The sequence below is a fragment of the Panicum virgatum genome, chromosome 3N, assembly GCF_016808335.1.
Source record: "Panicum virgatum strain AP13 chromosome 3N, P.virgatum_v5, whole genome shotgun sequence".
Lineage (NCBI taxonomy): Eukaryota > Viridiplantae > Streptophyta > Magnoliopsida > Poales > Poaceae > Panicum > Panicum virgatum.
The window spans coordinates 49,033,218-49,051,376 of NC_053147.1; the positions used below are offsets into that span (position 1 = coordinate 49,033,218).

An 18,159-nucleotide genomic window follows, 5' to 3' on the forward strand; every position below is an offset into this window, starting at 1 on the left:
ATTTGTACAAAATATTTATTATATAACATCTTAATTTATTTGTATCTTAGAGACTTATATGAGAATTTTTGTTGTTGTTATTATTATATATATGATGTGAATTATGTGATGTACAATTTCATGTATATAACTTCTAAATTTATTTGTATCTTAGAGACTTATATGAGAATTTTTCATATATGATGTAAATCATGTGATGTAAATTATTTGTCAAATTTGTTATATGTACAAGCTTAAAGTCATAGATCACGACACATATATAATTCGGCGTATTATATATGTTTGCATAAGGATCGATATGGATCCCTTTCAGCGTGATTTTCGAAGACGAGTACGCCATCCATGAAATGATCCAAGAAGGCACCCAGAACGTAGGGTGTTTGCAAGAGGAAGAACACGAGGATGATGGCAGCCAGTATCTCAATGATACCGGTGATGGCGATGCTAAAACTCTAGAAAAAATGCATGTGGAAGATGTTGGAGCGAGGTATATGGAATTCGATCACATGTCTCAACATGATATGAGACTTATGTACGTATGTCAGACGTGTAGTATTGTATATATATGTTTCAGGCTTCCAGATCAAAGAGCTCAAAACGTAAATGTGGCTCGAAGAAAAAGATGGAGGGGCGTACCACAATCACCTCGTTGCACCTGGATGGGGAACCTAAGTCTCCCAAGGGGGTTAAGACGACTGTGGTGAATCAGTGCGGATGTTATGTTAGGGAGAACATCCCCATTAGCTTCAAGCAATGGAAGAAAACCAAAAGCACTATTAATGAAGCTGAGATCGTTCCTGACACAGAGAAGGAAATGCTATGGGCAGATGTCAAACGACACTTCAGTTTCTCAGAGGACAAAGAAGAAATCTTGAAGGATTGGGTCATGAAGAAGATGGCTATTGCTTTCCAGACGTTCAAGAAGAACTTGAACAAAGACTTCATAAAGAAGGGCCTCATGCCAGACTTTGAGAAACACTCCCAGAAGCAACGTCCTTAATGGGAATTGGGATGCATTCGTGTAGTACAAATTGTCCGAGGACATCGAGAAAAGGACAGCACAAGCCAAAGCGAACACGAGCAAAAAGAAGCACTTTCATCATCTTGGGCAAGGAGGTTATTCGTTGGCGATCCCGAAATGGCAGAAAATGGAAGACGACCTCATTGCAAGGGGAATCGTACCTGTGACTTTCAACTGGCTGCAGCGAGCAAAGTATTTCTTCCACATTCATGGAGGCTCCCTGAACCTAGAACATGGCTCGTTTGTCACCAGCGACGCCATAAGAGAAGAGGCCAACAGGCTGGATGAGGCACTAGAGGCCGTGTCCGAAGGCAGATTCAAGCCGGACAAAGAGAAAGATGAGCTAACATATGCTCTCGGCACACTGGAACACACAAAATGTGTGCGAGGTATGGGTGTAGTTCCATGGAAGCATGGCTTCAGTGCTGACATTGAGACCTATTGAAGCCGATCCAGAAAGAAGACTGAATAGGAAGATAAGATGCGTGCCATAGAAGAAAGGATAGCTTCGATTGAAGGTGTAATGGCAGCTAGCAAGCCCCAACAACAAGAAGCCAGATCAGCCGCCAATTTGGAGAGCATCCTCGGCTCCCAATGCCATAGCAGCGTGGCTTCCACGGAGCAAACAGCCGGAGGTCAACCCGCAGTGGTTGCGGACGAGCCAGAACATTACCCGGTGGATGACCTCATCGAGAGGACCCCCTGCGAGCTTCTATATCAGCAGCGGAAAAAGATCAAATTGGTCGCGCACGGTGTTGCTAAAGTACATGTCCAAGGTGGGACAATTCATGGCATGCCGATTCCGGAAGGATATGCTAGGGTCATGGTTGATCAAGTCGAGGCAGGATGGGAAGACCTCAACCACGAGATCCCTGGAGGCGATGGAGAAGAGGAACAAGGACAGGTTGTCCACACATGGATCTGTTGGAACAAGCGCTACATACGATTTGCGCAATCAGACAGGCCCGGAACACATTTCGCTGATGCATCGACTCCCGGCTCCGAGCCCGCAATTTCACCGGCAGATCAAAGAGGTCCCGGTCCAGCTTCAAGATCATCAACGGCACCAGAAAGGAGTCCCAATTCAGCACCCAGATCACCTCCGGTAGCAGGAAGGAGTCCCAGTTCGGCTCCAAGATCAGCACCGTCACCCGATGATGCAAGGGCCTCAAGTCCTAGTTAAGTGCCTCTGGACCCACAGTCACCACCTCCGAAGGCGAAGAAGCAGAGCACGAAGGCTTGGGACGCACCGTCATCACCTCCGAAGGTGAAGAAGCCGAGCACAAAGGCTTGGGTGCCACCGCCGCCGCCTCCTAGGAAGAGGAAGATACCTAAGAAGAAAGAAAAGCCTCCAGCACAGATGTTAACATACCATATGACTGAGGAATTGGACAAAAGTGTGAGCAAGCATGTGAGAGATCATTTCGCACCAAAAAAGTCTCCACCGAAGCAAACATTTTCACCGGAAGAAAAGAAATACTTCAAAACTTTACTCCAACCAAAGTACGGCGAACCCCTATCGGACTATTGTTGGCACTCCTTAGCCTAAGCGAATTACTCCGCAAGCACACAGAGACCGATGTAGCTTTCACCTTGGAGTATTCCAGGGTATCAAATCCATGGGGAACGATAAAGCGCGACCAGCCCTAGAACTAGTTCAACTGGACCCACCAAGGGAAGAGAGGTAAGTGGGCAGAGGGTCTAACGTCGGTTTTCCAACTCATTACCAAGAAGATTTGCAACTAAACTATCCTGATCTACTTCGGCGGCCTAAGTGAAGGGCTCGGACAGGGGTGAGAAGGGGCCCAACATACTTTTGGTAATCCTACTGCTATGAAAACACCCGAACGTGGTGGACTACAAAGGCCGGACAGGGCTATCACCACCTGCCGCCTACCACTGTGGTACCGTGGGGTGGAACACAACCCTATGTAACTAACCAAGTCTAGGCACCACGCCTAACACTATCGAGTTACATACTCCTACCTACCGGCAAGACAGAAAGCACTCTCAAACGCAGACTAGGGATCCCGCAGATCAAAGACAGAAAGTAAACAAGTAACTGAAGTAAAGAGAAAGACTAGCGAGATACCGACGAGAGATGAGGAACTTCACTCTGAAGATGCTTCATTCCTCTGAGGTGGCTTACAAAAGTGGAGTAGGGCCGAGGGAACTCAGCACCGCTCCTTTACTTTGGCTTTCGCCAAGACTCTCACCTCACACTCTCCCTATTCTACTAGGATGGACTACATCTTGCTTGAGCTCTTCTCTTCTCCAAAATATTGTGTGCTGAAATGAGGGGTGGGGGCTCCCTTTTATAGGCCTCCAAGGTGGGTTGCTTAGCTGTAAGCAAGGCTAAGGTTGCTTAGCTTGTAAGCTAAGCTATGGTTAGCTTGGCTTGAAAGCAAAGCTGTCCACGCATGCATGGCGGTTGTAACTTCCACTTTTGGGCTGCACACATGACGGTTGTAACTCCCTCTAGAAGGCTGCACACGTGGCGCGAAAAGGACAAGCCGGCCGGCCTCCCCTAGGCCGGCCGGCCTGGGGTTGCCATCCACGTCTCACCGCCTTCCTTGCTGACGGCTCTGATCTTCTGAAGATGTCGGTTGCATTGGCATTGGTCTGAAGCGAGGTAGTTGGGGGCAGGGCGGCTTGGCCTAGGCCGGCTGGCCTGGGCTTGTCCCCTCTCGGCCCTCCGTTGCACCGACTCGTCCATTGACGATTGCAAGTTATTCCTTAAGACATTATCCAACTAGAAGATCAGGTTCTCTCTGCATGTGGGTCCGTCAATCCTTGACTCAAGCCTTTCGATCTTAGGATAGGAATCTTGAATGAAATCAAGTTGAATTGGCTTGGTTTTGTGATTTGAGACACATTGGCAAAAGATGGACACGAGACTCCACACTGGGTAGGCCGGCCGGCCGGCCTGGGAATTTCCCTAGTTTTTGCATACTGAGTTCCTGCATTCAAATATTCAACAAAACTTGTGGAACTTGTTAATATTAGTGAATTTGGCATGATTATGGACTTTATGCCATGAAATCAGGCAGAGCGTTGGTGGCGGAAATCACTGATATCGACCGCCAACACACCCCCACAGCCAGACTTTGCTCGCCCCGAGCAATAAGGTCGAAAAAGAGCGAAGCCTGGTTTCATGAACTCAAAGAATGCATAAGATTCATTTCTAAGCTTTCCTCATACCTTGGATTCTGGGTGGCTAACACCTTCACCTTTGAATATTGATCCTCCGAACAACTCGATGGAGAACATGATTCACTCCCTTTTCTCTGTACTTGGAGGTTTTGCAAGATTTTCAAAAACAGGAGGCATGCTCTCATCTCTTTCAACCCACTCTTAGTCTCTCATTTTGTGTTTGAACCTCACTAAGGTCTTTTAGAGGAAACCACTCCTATATTTAAAAAGGCTTTTGTGTGGCTCAAGGTAGGGATAAAGTTGCATATCTTCCTCATTTATTTTGCAAGATCAAAGATCTTGTCTTTGAGAGATCATTTCATCTTTAGAACTTGGTCATGTGCATATGTGTGCGAGGGATGAATGTCCTTTTGAGTGGTGTTTGATTTTGGCTTCTCCATCCTTCCCCTTTGTCTTTTTTTTTTCCCGAGTAAGATTGTAGGCTCACTCGCTTTTGTCTTTTTCTCTTTTCTTTTTTTAGGGGGATGGAGAGCTTCTAGTGAACCCTTTTGATGGACTTTGTTGATGAACGTGCATAGTGAATGACCAAAGTACTTGATGATCATGACATTTCTTGAAAGGCAATGATGTTTGATCAAGCTCAAAATGTCAGAAGATAGCTATGTGGGTTCAATTCTATTCATATATGGCTCTGGATAGGACTTTTTATAGTTGAAAGTGAATGAGAATTGCCTCTTTTTAGCTTTTTAAAGAAGCTCCAAGACTTCGAATTAGAAAGAACATGTCTCTCATTTCATTATATCATGAGGGTCAATAAACAAAAGTTCAAGTGATCCTATCATGCAAGTTCCAAAGGTACCAAGTACTTGCATAAGAAATAAAACTTAGGCACCTTTGGAAGCCATGTGAATTCATCTCTTCCATGAGTTTCATCCAATTTTTAATTTTATTTAGCTCAGAACTAATTTGAATGAAAATCAGGAAGGAAAATAAAGATGGGGTCGCAAACCTCCATGACGAGTTGCACGTGTCGACGTTTTTGGCTAGGCATGGGTCTTAGGCTGGCTGGCTCTGAGTTACATCAAAGTTTGCTCAACTTCACCAAGGAGTTCGTCTCAGTGATGTTCATGATATTCATCTGCACACTTGTCGAAAATGTTAGAACAGACGGGGTTGGTTGGTACACAAATGTGTACCAACTAAAGCACAAGCATTTTATTTTATTTTATTGTTATTATTTTTTTTCTTTTCAAACATAAACTTGCGCCCATTATCCTAGACTATGGTAAGGCACGTTTAAGGTCTGGCAAAGTGCGACACCGACGCTGCTGCGGCCTTCAACGATTGCTATGACAGCTGCACGACTCAAAACTGCCCTGGCAAGTCCTGTGCCCACAGTGGCTGCGGCAATGTTACTTGTAGCTGCGAGAACACCAATGCCCGTAGTTGCTTCCAATCGTGCGGTAGCGCTGTTACCCCCACATACACTCAATGCCGGAATTCCTATGAAAGGGGTATTTACTACTGCATGCTCTCCTGCACGGGTGTGACTGCAACAAGAACTGTACCCAGGGTTGAGTTGGGATGGTGTCAGCTGCATTGCTTGGGACACTGTGTGGCTCGGAGCTATATCTATTTTCCCGGTACCAACAATTTTGTTTCACATCCAATGTATGTGTCTGTAACAAGTGTGTGACAGGCGCGTCTGAATATTCTGTTCACGTTTGCACTGATTATATGTATTCAGTTACATTATAGGCCCTTGATCGAATAAAACAAGGTAGGGCTTTGAGTTGTTGGGTGGCGTATATAAACTTTTGTGTTAGTCCTGTGCTCCTAGATTGGCAGAAACTGACAACCCAAAAATTGTAACTCCCTCCGTTGCAAATTATAGGTCGTCAAATTTAAGTCATTTTTTTGAAGAATTTGTATTGATAAAACAAACCACAACAAAAGTAGTGATATTTTGCATAAATTTTTAAATATGATCAATGGTCAAAGTTGGGATCAAAAAAGTCAAACGACCTATAAATTGAAACCGAGGGAGTAGTTATTTTGTATCAGTTGCTAAAACTACACAGGCCTCTACAAAATAGAAAAAGTTTCCTTTGCACGCTGCAGGCCAAAAATGGTGCGCATGACAGATGATGAATCTGTCAGGCGACATATTGTTGCGGGCGGTCATCGCCCCAAACACTGCTGCATTGTCGACTCAGTGGTCATCAATGTTAAGTAAAGGTGCTGCTGCGGATCAAGGATCCTTTTCCTTGCAGCAGAAAAGGTGTGAGGAAGATGTAGAAGATCACCTGCATCCCTTCCCAGTAGCACACAAAATCGACACAGTGGAGAAAGATTGTAGATAAAATTTGTTCTCTCTTATTATTGATCACGTACAGGTTCCTATATATAGCCATGATCCTTCACAGGTAGTTTTGATATTAGCCAACAATTATCCCTTAATTAAGGGGATATCTTAACACTCTCCCTTGGACGAATACCGTGATCCACTCATACCACATTAAAACTCCTTGGAAAAATAGGGAGAAAGAGTGCATGGTGTTGCTCAATGTATTGCACTTGTTGCCACATTAAAACTATGCATTTCGAGCAAAAACTTCTGAAAAACTTAATTATGGGAAAAAGAGTGCAACGAATATCTTCATGATACTTTACAATCTTTAGGATCATAAAACTTTATGATCTTCTGGACCAAGAAATAAGCACAATTTTATTCAGGGGTCGTCTCCCCCTGAATCCCGCAGGTCCCTAATTTGTCTCATGCACATGGGATCCAATATTGGAAGTAGTCACATAAGTTGTTTCCTAACAAATACTTCAAATATTACGAGCCTTCATTGTGGTCCCTATTTGAATCAAGTTGACCCACACTTACCCTATGATCTGTATAAAATTCTCCGTTGGGATTTATAACTTCATGAATTGCCTTAACTCTTTATGGTTGGATGAGGCCTTCTTTCATTTGTGTTGACGCTCGATACAAACCGTTTTTAGGTGTAAATTTGATCAGAAAATCAATAGAGCTTACATTTCTTACACGCATATATACTTATCCAAAATAATGCAAAATCAAATGTGTCTTGAATAATATGCAATACTGAAAATTGAGCAAAGAAGTGGGGCAATCACTATGGTTCCATCTGAACTGTAGAGGATGCACACTTGGTACATAAATACATGTAGACTTGGGCTCTATACCCTATACGCTCCGTACCATCCGCAAGTATTTGGATTTCAGGATATTGGCATCACTGTTGTCTTGTCTGATTTTTTAAATGTTAAGACTCTGGTGTATGTAAGTGCCTCATCCATACTTAATTTCTTCTATGCTATGGCCTTAATTACTATATATATGTTGTCTAATTAATTATCATACATTGTATTCTAAGGATGCAAACAAATGCCGTTGTGTTAGGTAAAAGAGCCAGGTAACTTGATCCTCTAGCTATTTGTGAGGCTAGGCACGACAGGGTAAGTAAGTGGGCAGATGACAATGAGGCGTTCATGAAGTGTGAAATAAACGAGAAAGTTGAGAAATGAAAATACTATCACAGATAGGTCACGAAGAGGGTTACGGCCTACATGGCAATGATGATGCAACAATGGGAAGACCAGGCCGATACCATTTATGTGCTACAACATAGAGTAAGTCTAGTTTCAGCCTTTTATTGCAATATACACTTGCTCCAATCCATAGCTAAAATCGTATGTGATATTTATGTAGAATCATTGAATTGCTTTTGTACTACAACTGAAGATTGGAAGAGTCCTCGAATTGGACTCCTTCGATTGGCCAAAGAGTAGATACAAGGATTTCTTACTCAACCTCAAAATGTTACTTATTATCCTCCGTACATACATCATACAAAATTTTCCATAGAAGTATATATTTATAAACTAACTTCACAGTTCTTTTTCTTTTTTTTTTTGAAATAGAGCTTACCAGCACTACATTAGACTAGGTGGTGCTCATCACACCCACAGAAAAGCAGAAATGTTTCAATGAGTCAACGTACAAACGTTTGGTTCCACAAGCAACCTGTTGGTTCTGTGTGCTGCGGGTTTACATGTGTGAGGGTCTTAGGTTGCAAGGGAGACACGCAATTGATCTGAACAAGTAAGGGACTGCTCTACATTAGGGATACATGTAAGTGTTTACATTATTTTTGCTTCTACCTAACAATTAATTTCTCCATGGATGCTTATTAATTGCAAATCCGTCCAAGTATGAACAAGGGGCCACTCCATGAGGAAGAACTACAAATAGTCGGAGATTTATGTCGTTTCGTTATGCATGCACCCAAGGGGGATATTAAATATAATGGTCTTCGTGGGTGAAAGAACTAGAAGCTCCATGCCTCTTCTAGTAGCGTTGGTAAATAGGAGAAAAACATGAATCTAAGCATCAATTTTAATGATGTACTTTAATGATGCTCTATAATTATATATATATGTTTTATTTCCACATAATTTACTTTCATATGCGTAATTATTTATATTTATTAAAAATGTTCTATGTCGATCAGTATGACCCGATTGTGAGCTCGCTTGATAGCTCAGAATTGGCGGGAATCCAAATTTAAAAAATAGCGGGGAACAGATTTAAAAAATTTAGATTCAAATCTTTTTAGCGGGCATGATCTTTCTAGGGGTGGGTCACCCCCTAACCCGCCACTTGAAATTGGTTTTCAGGGTTGGGCACGTTACCCGCCCATGGTAACATAATTTTTAGCTGCAAGAAGGAGGGGCGGGTCACTATGTAAGAAAAGCACAATAATGATGGGAATTATAACCCTAAGGTGATGGGCATTGTGTCCGTCACTGCTACTACGTCACTGTCAAAAACAGAAAGGGTGACAGTCATCTTTCCATCACCTATGTGACGTAATAGGTGATGGACTTCACTAGAGAACCGTCACCTTTCTTGGTGATCAGGCCCTTTATATGAAGTCTATGCCCATCACCTTTGTCAAATACAAATGACGGGCAAAACACAATGCCCGTCACCTATGATTCGAGCATAACCGACGGGCATAGGGCATCACTGTTGACGCTCATTAACGACCGATTCTGAGCGTCAATAATATCCAAATAAATGGATGAGCTTGCATTTCTTACACTCATATTGCTAATAAATCACTGAATTCCATATGTCCTTGTAGGATTTTATGAGTGCAGGTTTTTGGCTGAAAATAAAGAGCAATCACACTCTTTGATCCAAGGAGTAAAAGCATCATCCAATTACACATCACCACACAGTCATCACATGGATTGGAGGGCCCACCAGAGCATCAAAGCGATGTTACAAAGGCTCTAGCACGTGGAAATGCATCAAGCAAATTCCATGAAGGTTACTGGCCAAAGGCGGTGGCCAGTGGGCAGGCCCATTGGTCGGCCGACCATGGTGGTTGTTTGGCCAATGAGACCAGCCACCGACCTCCTCCTTTGGTGTGAAGCTTCCTGGTGACTTCCTTAAGTCGGTTCCAGGTGCCACATGTGCAGGATTGAGGCCAAGATGCTGGTTTCACCCCTCTATAAATATGAGAGGGGGGCTCCTAAATGAGTAGAGACAAAAATGTAGCTATCCCTCACTTGTAAAGCTTTAGGGGTAGAATTCAGGTCTGGAGTTGTAATTCAAGGAGTTAGAGTCTTCGTGGAGAGTTGGTATGTCTTATATCTTCTTTTTATGTAATGTCTTGACTTTGTTCTAGATATTTATTTTATTCAACTTGGTATGTTTGGTTCATATGATTGGTTATGTATGTGATCCTTTCATGATAATATTTTGAGTAGTTTATGTTGCATGTCAACTTGAGTTAGTAAGATAACAACACAATTTAGTTTCATCTCCCTTAATTGGGTGCTCTAGATCTAAGGCTTCTAATAGAGACGGTTGTCCTTGCGCGAGACTAAAGTAGTAATCGTTAATGCAGATGTGGTGTCTGGGTTAAAGTTTACGATTGAATGTCGTCCTTTCCAACGGTTTGTAGAGGTAGCCTGCGGGTGGTGACAGCCCCGTTAGTGCCATCGTAATCCTCCATGTTAGGTTAGGAGGGTAGGAGGTGCATAAACGTCCATGATGTCCAGACAGTCATATCTGTCTGACATGCTTGGCTCTCCCCATTGTGTCTCGAATCTTTAGTCCCTGTTGACAATGATCTGGATAAATAACTATGATATGTTTCATGCTTGCTAAGGATGATGAAATGTATCTAGTTCCCTTGTCTTGCTTTTCCATACTCTGCTACCCATGAATGTTTATTTATTAATCTCATTCTATCTCCCACTACCTTGCCATCATTATTATTTACCCCTAATCAGACTTGAGTATTAACTCTGTAGTAATTCTCCCTAGCTTAATAATATCTTTACACTGCTGCCTTCCCTATGTAAATATAAATGACATCTCGGTATACTCACTGGGTAAAATGCTACACCGGTATATTCTCTGCGCTTGCGAAATAGTTCATGATTCAAAATACTCTTGCTCCTTAGTAATTGTGCTAAGATATGTTCAACATTTCTTGGTGCCGTTACTAGGACAGGTATTTCAATCATGTTTCTATAGTTGACGTTAAGAACTACCAACAAGCATTTTTGGCGCCATTGCTGGGGAAGAACATGTTAAAGATTTATTAATATTAGGGAAAATTTTCTACGATTAATATCCAACGTCTGATCAGAACAACCATGATGTTTTCTCTTTTTAAGTGAAAACAGGGTAGTGTTCGACTGAATTCAATTCACCGGAAACTCCATGATGAAATCCGAGTCGACTCAAGGAAGCATGACCGAGGTTCATTAAATTCAAAAAGAGTTCAACTCTCGGCAATTGGATCGGTCTTGATTGCATCGTTGACCTTCAATGAACAAGGCCCAAGATTTTCTTCGAATATGGTTTTCTTTTGTTATTGCCTGATCATCAATAGCAAGGGAAGATCATACCGACCAAAGGGGCTAGCCATACCATGATGCAATCCATCGGTGAGTTGAGCATCCCTCACCAATTTATTAGGGTCTTTAGCTCGGGATAATAAAAAATCTGCTGGTAATCTGGAATATTATTTGGAGAGAGGCAGTGATATTTCTAAAGACCCGGAACATTGTATCAAGGTAAGTATTCAGCCGGCACCCTAGTGATACGATAAACACACATGATACATGATAAACACAAGATGATTCATAAAATTAAATGATCAATTCTCAGACATGCTCTGAATAAAATCTTTCAAAACTTAAAAAGAACTGAGGAAGAAAATGTTTTGTTCAAAGAACATAAAAATCTGAACCCTTGCCGCTACGTAAACCGGTAGTTATCTCATGTTTGCTTCCAACCGAGATGCACTTGAGTGCCCTCGTGTTCTTCCTTCCCTTGCTCCTTTTGCTCTTGTTCTTGCTTCAAGTTCACAAGAAAAAAGAAAAAATAATTTCTGCATTTTTTCCTTTCTTCTGCATTCATGTTCCCTTCAAATCTCGCTGCAAGAACATATTTGGAGTGGCGCAAGAACGATTTTCTGGTGCTGACTCGCCCACAAGAATGATTTTGTGGCGTGTTATCACCCACAAGGATGATTTTTGTGAGAGGCAACCAAGCCCCACAAGGACTACAAACCTCTTGGACGACTGACCTTTATTTGCTAACACTAACGTAATCATTTCGAGTTGTTGTATGTTCTTGTGCTCTCTTGTTTTCAGGTATGAGGAAGTCCGGAAGGAGGATCCTCGGTGCACTCAAGAAGGTGGGAAGTTCAAGTCATTCTTGGGAATGAACGAACATCCACGAGTGGCCTTCCCCTCCTTCGAGTCACGGCGACGCACCGACGGAGACCCATGAAGAGGAGGTAGAATCTCAAGCGCCAGAAGGGCAAGCTCCCCAAGCACCACAAGGGGAGGCGCCCGACGACTCTCACCGAGAGACCCAAGCTTACAACATGCTGAAAAACAGAACCTTCAACCACACCCGTGGCTTCAATGATGAACTACTCGAAAAGACAGGTATGGATGTTGATTTCACTAGAGTTTGGAAGGCTATGGGTTGGACCTCTTTGAGCTGATGTTTCTGAGTTGGGGTCCCAGGATTTGACAATTCAATTTCTCTGCACTCTGGTTTAGACAAAGGAGGGTGTTATGTTCTGTTTCTTTCATCAAGAACTCTCTTTAACTTGGAAGGATTTCAGCACTCATTTGGGCTTTCACCAACACTGCTCAGTTTGTGTTAATCGTGCCTTGAGTGGGTTTCATAATGAGAGTTTTCTTGAATCCATCACGGCAACTGAATCCTCTGGGGGAGCATGTTGCAATGATATTTGCGTCTGATGCATAAATGGGTTTCTATTACGTGTGTTGCTTCGACATGGGAGGACGTTCGGATTTTGCGTGTGGATGAACTTCGAGTGCTTTATGCCATGGTGAACAAGATCAAATTTTCTCCCGTTAAATTCTTGGTTTGCCAATGGGTCGAAAATTTTCATTTGGTTGGACCCGTGGAATGCACTTCTCTCATCACTAGAATTGCTCAAGGTTTGGGTGTGTTAAATTGGGCAAAGTTTTTTTTTACATAGAGACGCTCCGCTTTTTCATCGATGAAAATTATTTGGTTTTTGGGCATACTCTGAAACATGCCGAGGATGGATCTTTGGTATTCTTCTTTCCCGGCTATACAAATGAAATTCGGTTAACTAACCCAGATTTTCATTTATATAATTGTTGGAGTCTAACATTTGAGCTGTGACCTGCGGAAGCAATGAACATGCCTCCGCCTCCTCCACATGCTTTTCGTGGCTATGCAAGTACTTGGGCTCAAACCACAGATGTTGCTGGATCCTCCTCTAGTCATCAACCCAGTTGGGATCAGTACATCCCGCAGCCGGACATGGGGTCATCATCTTGGCAAAAGTGCAGGCAGTGCTGAGTGGCAGCAGCACTGGAGGACGGACTGGGACTATGGTAACTCGAAGCTATCATGATCTCACTCAAGGGATTGAGGAGCTGAACATCCGCTGCGGCAACATAGAACAATCAACACAAGAGATCCAGACCACCCTCAACACACACATCGAGAACACCACGCAGCAGCATGAGCGGCAAGATGAAAGTCTTGCCACTCTGATCGACATGGTGAGAAAGGACCAAGAAGAGATGCTGCCATACATGACGTAGCTAGGACATATACATTCCTAGACCTGGCCAATGATCCAGCTTGGGGGAGGTGCCCGGGAAGGTAACATGTATAAATGCATTCATTTCTTGCATTTTCTTTGCATTCTTTGCATATTTCCTTCTCTTGCATTGCATTTATTTCTGCAATTAAAAAAATGCATCATCATCATCTATTACCATAAAAAGACCAAAAATATTTGCTTTCTATTCACTTAGTTTACTTCTGTTTTCATGAGCAGTAAGAATGTTTTTGCCATTCGGTTGAAATGATAAACAGTTACTTCATGTTTATTTTCTTCTTATGCTTAGTTTACACCTTGTATTCTCTAAGAATTGGATTGGTTGGTTTAGAAAGTTTGCCATGAACCTGAAATTTTGTGGGTAGCACTAGCATGACCTGATTCTAGGTTGTTGAGAAGTATGATAACAGGGTCTCATATAACAACCATCAAAGGAGAAGTGTGTTTTCAATCAGCGTCTCCCATATGAACACGGATAGGAGACATGAGTTGTTGACGCTACAAAGCTCGGTCTCCGATAACTGGGCTTATAGGAGACGCGGGTTCAGAACACACATCTCTGATATGGACTGTTAGAGGCGACGTAGGTTAGTGTTCCGCGTCTCTAGTACCATTCAGTGGAGAGGTTGTATAAACAACATAGGAGACGCGATTATCCACATCGATATCCAGTATGATGAGAGACACTTGTTAACTCATTTTAAAGACACGGTTCACCTATGACTTCACATCGGGGACGCAAATTTGGAGACACAAAAGACCCATGTCTCCAATGTGATCAGTTAACCCGCGTCTCCAATAAGGCTTTCTTACAGTGTAGTCTTTAGCTGTGATCCGGTACACCAGGGCTAGTAGCTAGGGAGTAGGGAGTTTGTTACTGTACATGTACATACACCATTTTTATTTACATATCATATTAGATTTATCATAAGTTAAAGTTAGCCAACTTTGACCAAAGCTATAGAAAAGCAACTATACTACCAAACATATGCACTGTCAACATATATTTTATGGTGGATTCAATAAAATAAATTTGGTATTGTAAAAGTTATTACTTTTCTCTATGAATTCGGTAAAAGTTGGCCAGGTTTGACTTAGAACAAATCTAATACAATATGTAAATAGAAACAGATGGAGTATTCACTGAGAGTCAATGTAAACGCTGTCAAGTTGGCTCAATTCTCCGTCTCTCTGCTCCTCTCTCGTTCAGTTCTGAATATTAATGCCCCATTGAACTTTTGTTTTGTTTCAGTATTTTATTTTTTATCAACCATGCTCGATCTTATTGGTTTAATCTAATGGAGCTGCGCTGCCCTCGATGCTGGACATATGGGGGATTACATTTTCAGCCTCAAAGCCCACGAACGATTTGTTGCCACCGTGTGTTAAACTTTGTGAACACCCTCGCGGGTTTGCGGCTGGTCACAACCCGCCCCAGTTGGCCCGCGAACTAATTGATGATGGAGATATGTGAACTAGTTGACCTGGACCTGCAAACTAATTGACTAATAAGTAAAAATATGGAGTATTTTGCTATAAGACGGAATAATGATGTGGGACACGAGGAGGTATTAAATCCATCACGGAATGCTCTTAGCTACTGTAGTTGATCTGACCTGAGCGATATGGTATGCCTAGATTGAGTACCGATTTTGTGATGCACCAATCCCACGATTTTTTTTTGTCAAAAGATGGTTTTAAGGTGGCTTCTCGGCTATTTTATGGACATCACCAACTTATCGAACCAATGACTGTTTTTCTTTTTTACAGATTGAACGTTGCTACTCTCCCTTGCATATGCATAACAGCCTAAATTAATATAATGTAGCGAGCAAACAAACATATAGCTAAGATAGCACATTTAACTTGCATTGAGAGATGTTCCTAGCTAGCTAGTATCGAATGCTGACACTTGCATCTTCTAGACTTATCCAATTTATGAAAACGATGATGGTTTACCAATCGACTTCCTGCAAATTGATGATTATTACTCCTATATAACAAGTAGCAGCCGCAGCTTAAAACCAATAAACACGTAGACACGCACCACAATAATCGATAATCGCTCCTTTCGCATTAGCAACAACAGCAATGGCATTTTCCTCGGCGGCGCCCAAGTTCACAGTGCGCAGGCGACCGGCGGTGCTAGTGGTGCCGGTGGCCCCAACGCCTCGTGAGCTAAAGCGGCTCTCAATTTTCGATGAGCAGGACAGCCTGAGGGTCCAAATCTCCAACATCCATTTCTACCGGAGGAACAACTCCATGGGAGGCAAGGACCCCGTGCGGGTTATAAGGGAGGCTCTCGCCAAAGCCCTTGTGCTCTACTACCCGTTCGCTGGACGGCTCCGAGAGCATGATGGATGCAAGCTCGCCGTCGACTGCACCGGTGAGGGGGTTTTGTTTGTCGAGGCCGACGCTGATGTTTGCCTTGAGTACTTTGGTGATCCCCTACTGCCGCCATTCCCGTGCATCGAGGAGCTCATCTTTGACGTCCCCGGCTCATCTGCCATCCTGAACGCTCCCCTTCTGCTCTTCCAAGTAACCTTTGAATGCTCGTCTTTCCCCTTCAACTCTAGTGAACCTATTTTTAATTAGTAGGGGCAAGCGAAACGAATAGAATTTGTGAAATTCATTATTCTGGCGTGGCAAGTAGTGACAGCATGTAACTTTAATGGAAATCTGGCTATTATATGTATGGTGTGCAGGTGACGCGACTCGCCTGTGGAGGATTCATCCTTGCGGTCCGAGCGAACCACACCATGGCTGACGCACAGGGGGTGATGCAGTTCTTGGGCGCCGTGGCAGAGCTTGCGCGGGGTGCGCAGGCTCTGTCCGTGCTGCCGGTGTGGAAACGGGAGCTGCTGGAGGGGCGCAACCAGCAACAGCCGGTGATGTTGCACGACAAGTTGACCGAGGCCAAGGCCAGCAGTATCATGCTTCCGTTAGATAACGCGGCTCTCCGACTCCGGTCCTTCTTCTTCGGACCCCGAGAGATCGCTGCCATTCGAGCCCAGCTCACGCCGCACCTGCAGAAGCGTGCGACAAAGTTCGACTCCATCGCGGGCTGGATTTGGAAGTTCCGGACGGTGGCGCTGGCCCCGGAACCCAACGAGGTGATGATGCTGGTCGTGGCCGTCAACGCACGCGGCCGCACAACTGCCACGGCTGGCATACCCATCGGCTACTACGGAAATGCATTCGCGCTTCCGGTCGCCATGTCAACGGCCAGGGAGCTCTGCACGAAATCCCTGAGCTACGCTATTGAGCTGGTGAAGAAGGCGAAAAACCAGGTGGACATGGAGTACATGCGGTCAACGGCCGACCTCATTGTGCTGCGTAGGGGGCAATGTACTCGCATCACCACGGGCATGTATTCTCTGTCAGACGCAACCAGGGCCAGGTTTGAGCACCTCGACTTCGGATGGGGCAAGTCGGTGTATGGGGGTCCGGCAGAAGCCGTCGGCAACCCGTCCAATCCCTGGCTGACGAGCTTCCTCTTAGCCACCAAGAATGCCAACGGGGAGGACGGCATCATCGTACCGATGTGCCTGCCTGGCCCTGCTATGGATAGGTTGGTGGGAGAGATGAGCAAGCTGCTCGCCTATCAGCCGATGTGACCCTTCTTTACCAACCTCACGTATTCCCTGTCAAGAGGTCAGCTCTATGAATAGATCACCATGTGCTGACTATGAACAAAATGAAACTTCATCTCGTATAGCAGCATGAGAATAGAATCAAGTGGTATGCTATTGTATATATACGTGTGTGTCTCAAGGGGTTCTATTTATCCTATATACTGCAAGTTATCAATAAAATAATGCAGTGCTCATTAACATGCACGCGTGTTCTCACTCATCATCATACCTGGATCGGGCAAAGATGGATTAACATCAAATCCAAAGAAAGACACAAACTTTCAATTGATGAAGTCCTTGTAATAAATTCCATTAATCAATGCAAATTCAAAAATCTAGGTAATTATAAACCAAATGCTTTAAATCCATGACAGGATAACTCAACGATAAATACATTTAGCATCACCTTCTCACCATATATGTTTTCTTTTATGAGATCAACAAATGAGGACAATGATTTTTTTTTATACAAACTAGTACTAAAGACCCTTCATATATCCTGGTTGTGGATCCAATTGGGACCAATAAAAAGTCCCGGGTGGAGCAACCACATGGGACAAATGAGGGACATTATTAGTCCTGGTTCATGAATCCAACCGGGACTAAATATCCCTGCCCCAGCACACTAGCTAGCCATTGGACCCAGGACTAAAGGTCTATTTGTTCCGGGCCTAACGGCGGCCAGGACGTATAGCAAAGCTCAAAAACCATTTCTGTAGCAGTGCATGCAACAATAGGACTGTATTTTCGATCTCTTTATTTTGGAAAAATTATAAGTCCTGTATTGCACGGGTATTTATCTTATATACATTATAATGCCACAGCTTATGAGGGATGATTCAAATTTATATAGCAAACCTAGAGTGTTACCGATGCAGTTTTTTCCCCAAACCAAAGTCCGTTATATTTGACTTTGTCAAAATCAGAATACCACTGGTTATTATATTATTAATCATTATTGAGGCAAATAGTTTAATGACTAGGCCAGCAGAACAGGGTAGATGTTGATAGAATTCTCGAAGGAAACTGGTGTGGTCTGCCTGAGTTGTTTGACTAACCGATGGATTGGAGTGAACACAGAGCTGTCGCATAGCTGTCATACACGCAAAGCGTCGTTCGGACTTCGGAGTGAACAAAACTAGCAGTCAAGTCG

The 18,159-nt window shown here is 43.5% G+C and overlaps 1 protein-coding gene across 1 annotated transcript; it reads left to right on the forward strand.

Annotated features, from left to right (window-relative positions):
- Nucleotides 1-15,413: 15,413 nt before the first annotated feature.
- On the forward strand, nucleotides 15,414-17,210 carry LOC120666074 (benzyl alcohol O-benzoyltransferase-like). Its single transcript, XM_039945865.1, has 2 exons — nucleotides 15,414-15,909; nucleotides 16,077-17,210. The coding sequence occupies exons 1-2, from the start codon at nucleotides 15,463-15,465 to the stop codon at nucleotides 16,986-16,988; spliced, it is 1,359 nt and encodes a 452-aa protein (XP_039801799.1). The 5' UTR covers nucleotides 15,414-15,462; the 3' UTR covers nucleotides 16,989-17,210.
- The last annotated feature ends 949 nt before the right edge of the window (nucleotides 17,211-18,159 follow it).

Bases quoted from the DNA above. Each gene is read 5' to 3' on its own strand.
- LOC120666074 (XM_039945865.1), top strand. From the start codon at position 15,463: ATGGCATTTTCCTCGGCGGCGCCCAAGTTCACAGTGCGCAGGCGACCG. The intron at 15,910-16,076 runs GTAACCTTTGAA...TATGGTGTGCAG, and splicing joins CTCCCCTTCTGCTCTTCCAA to GTGACGCGACTCGCCTGTGG.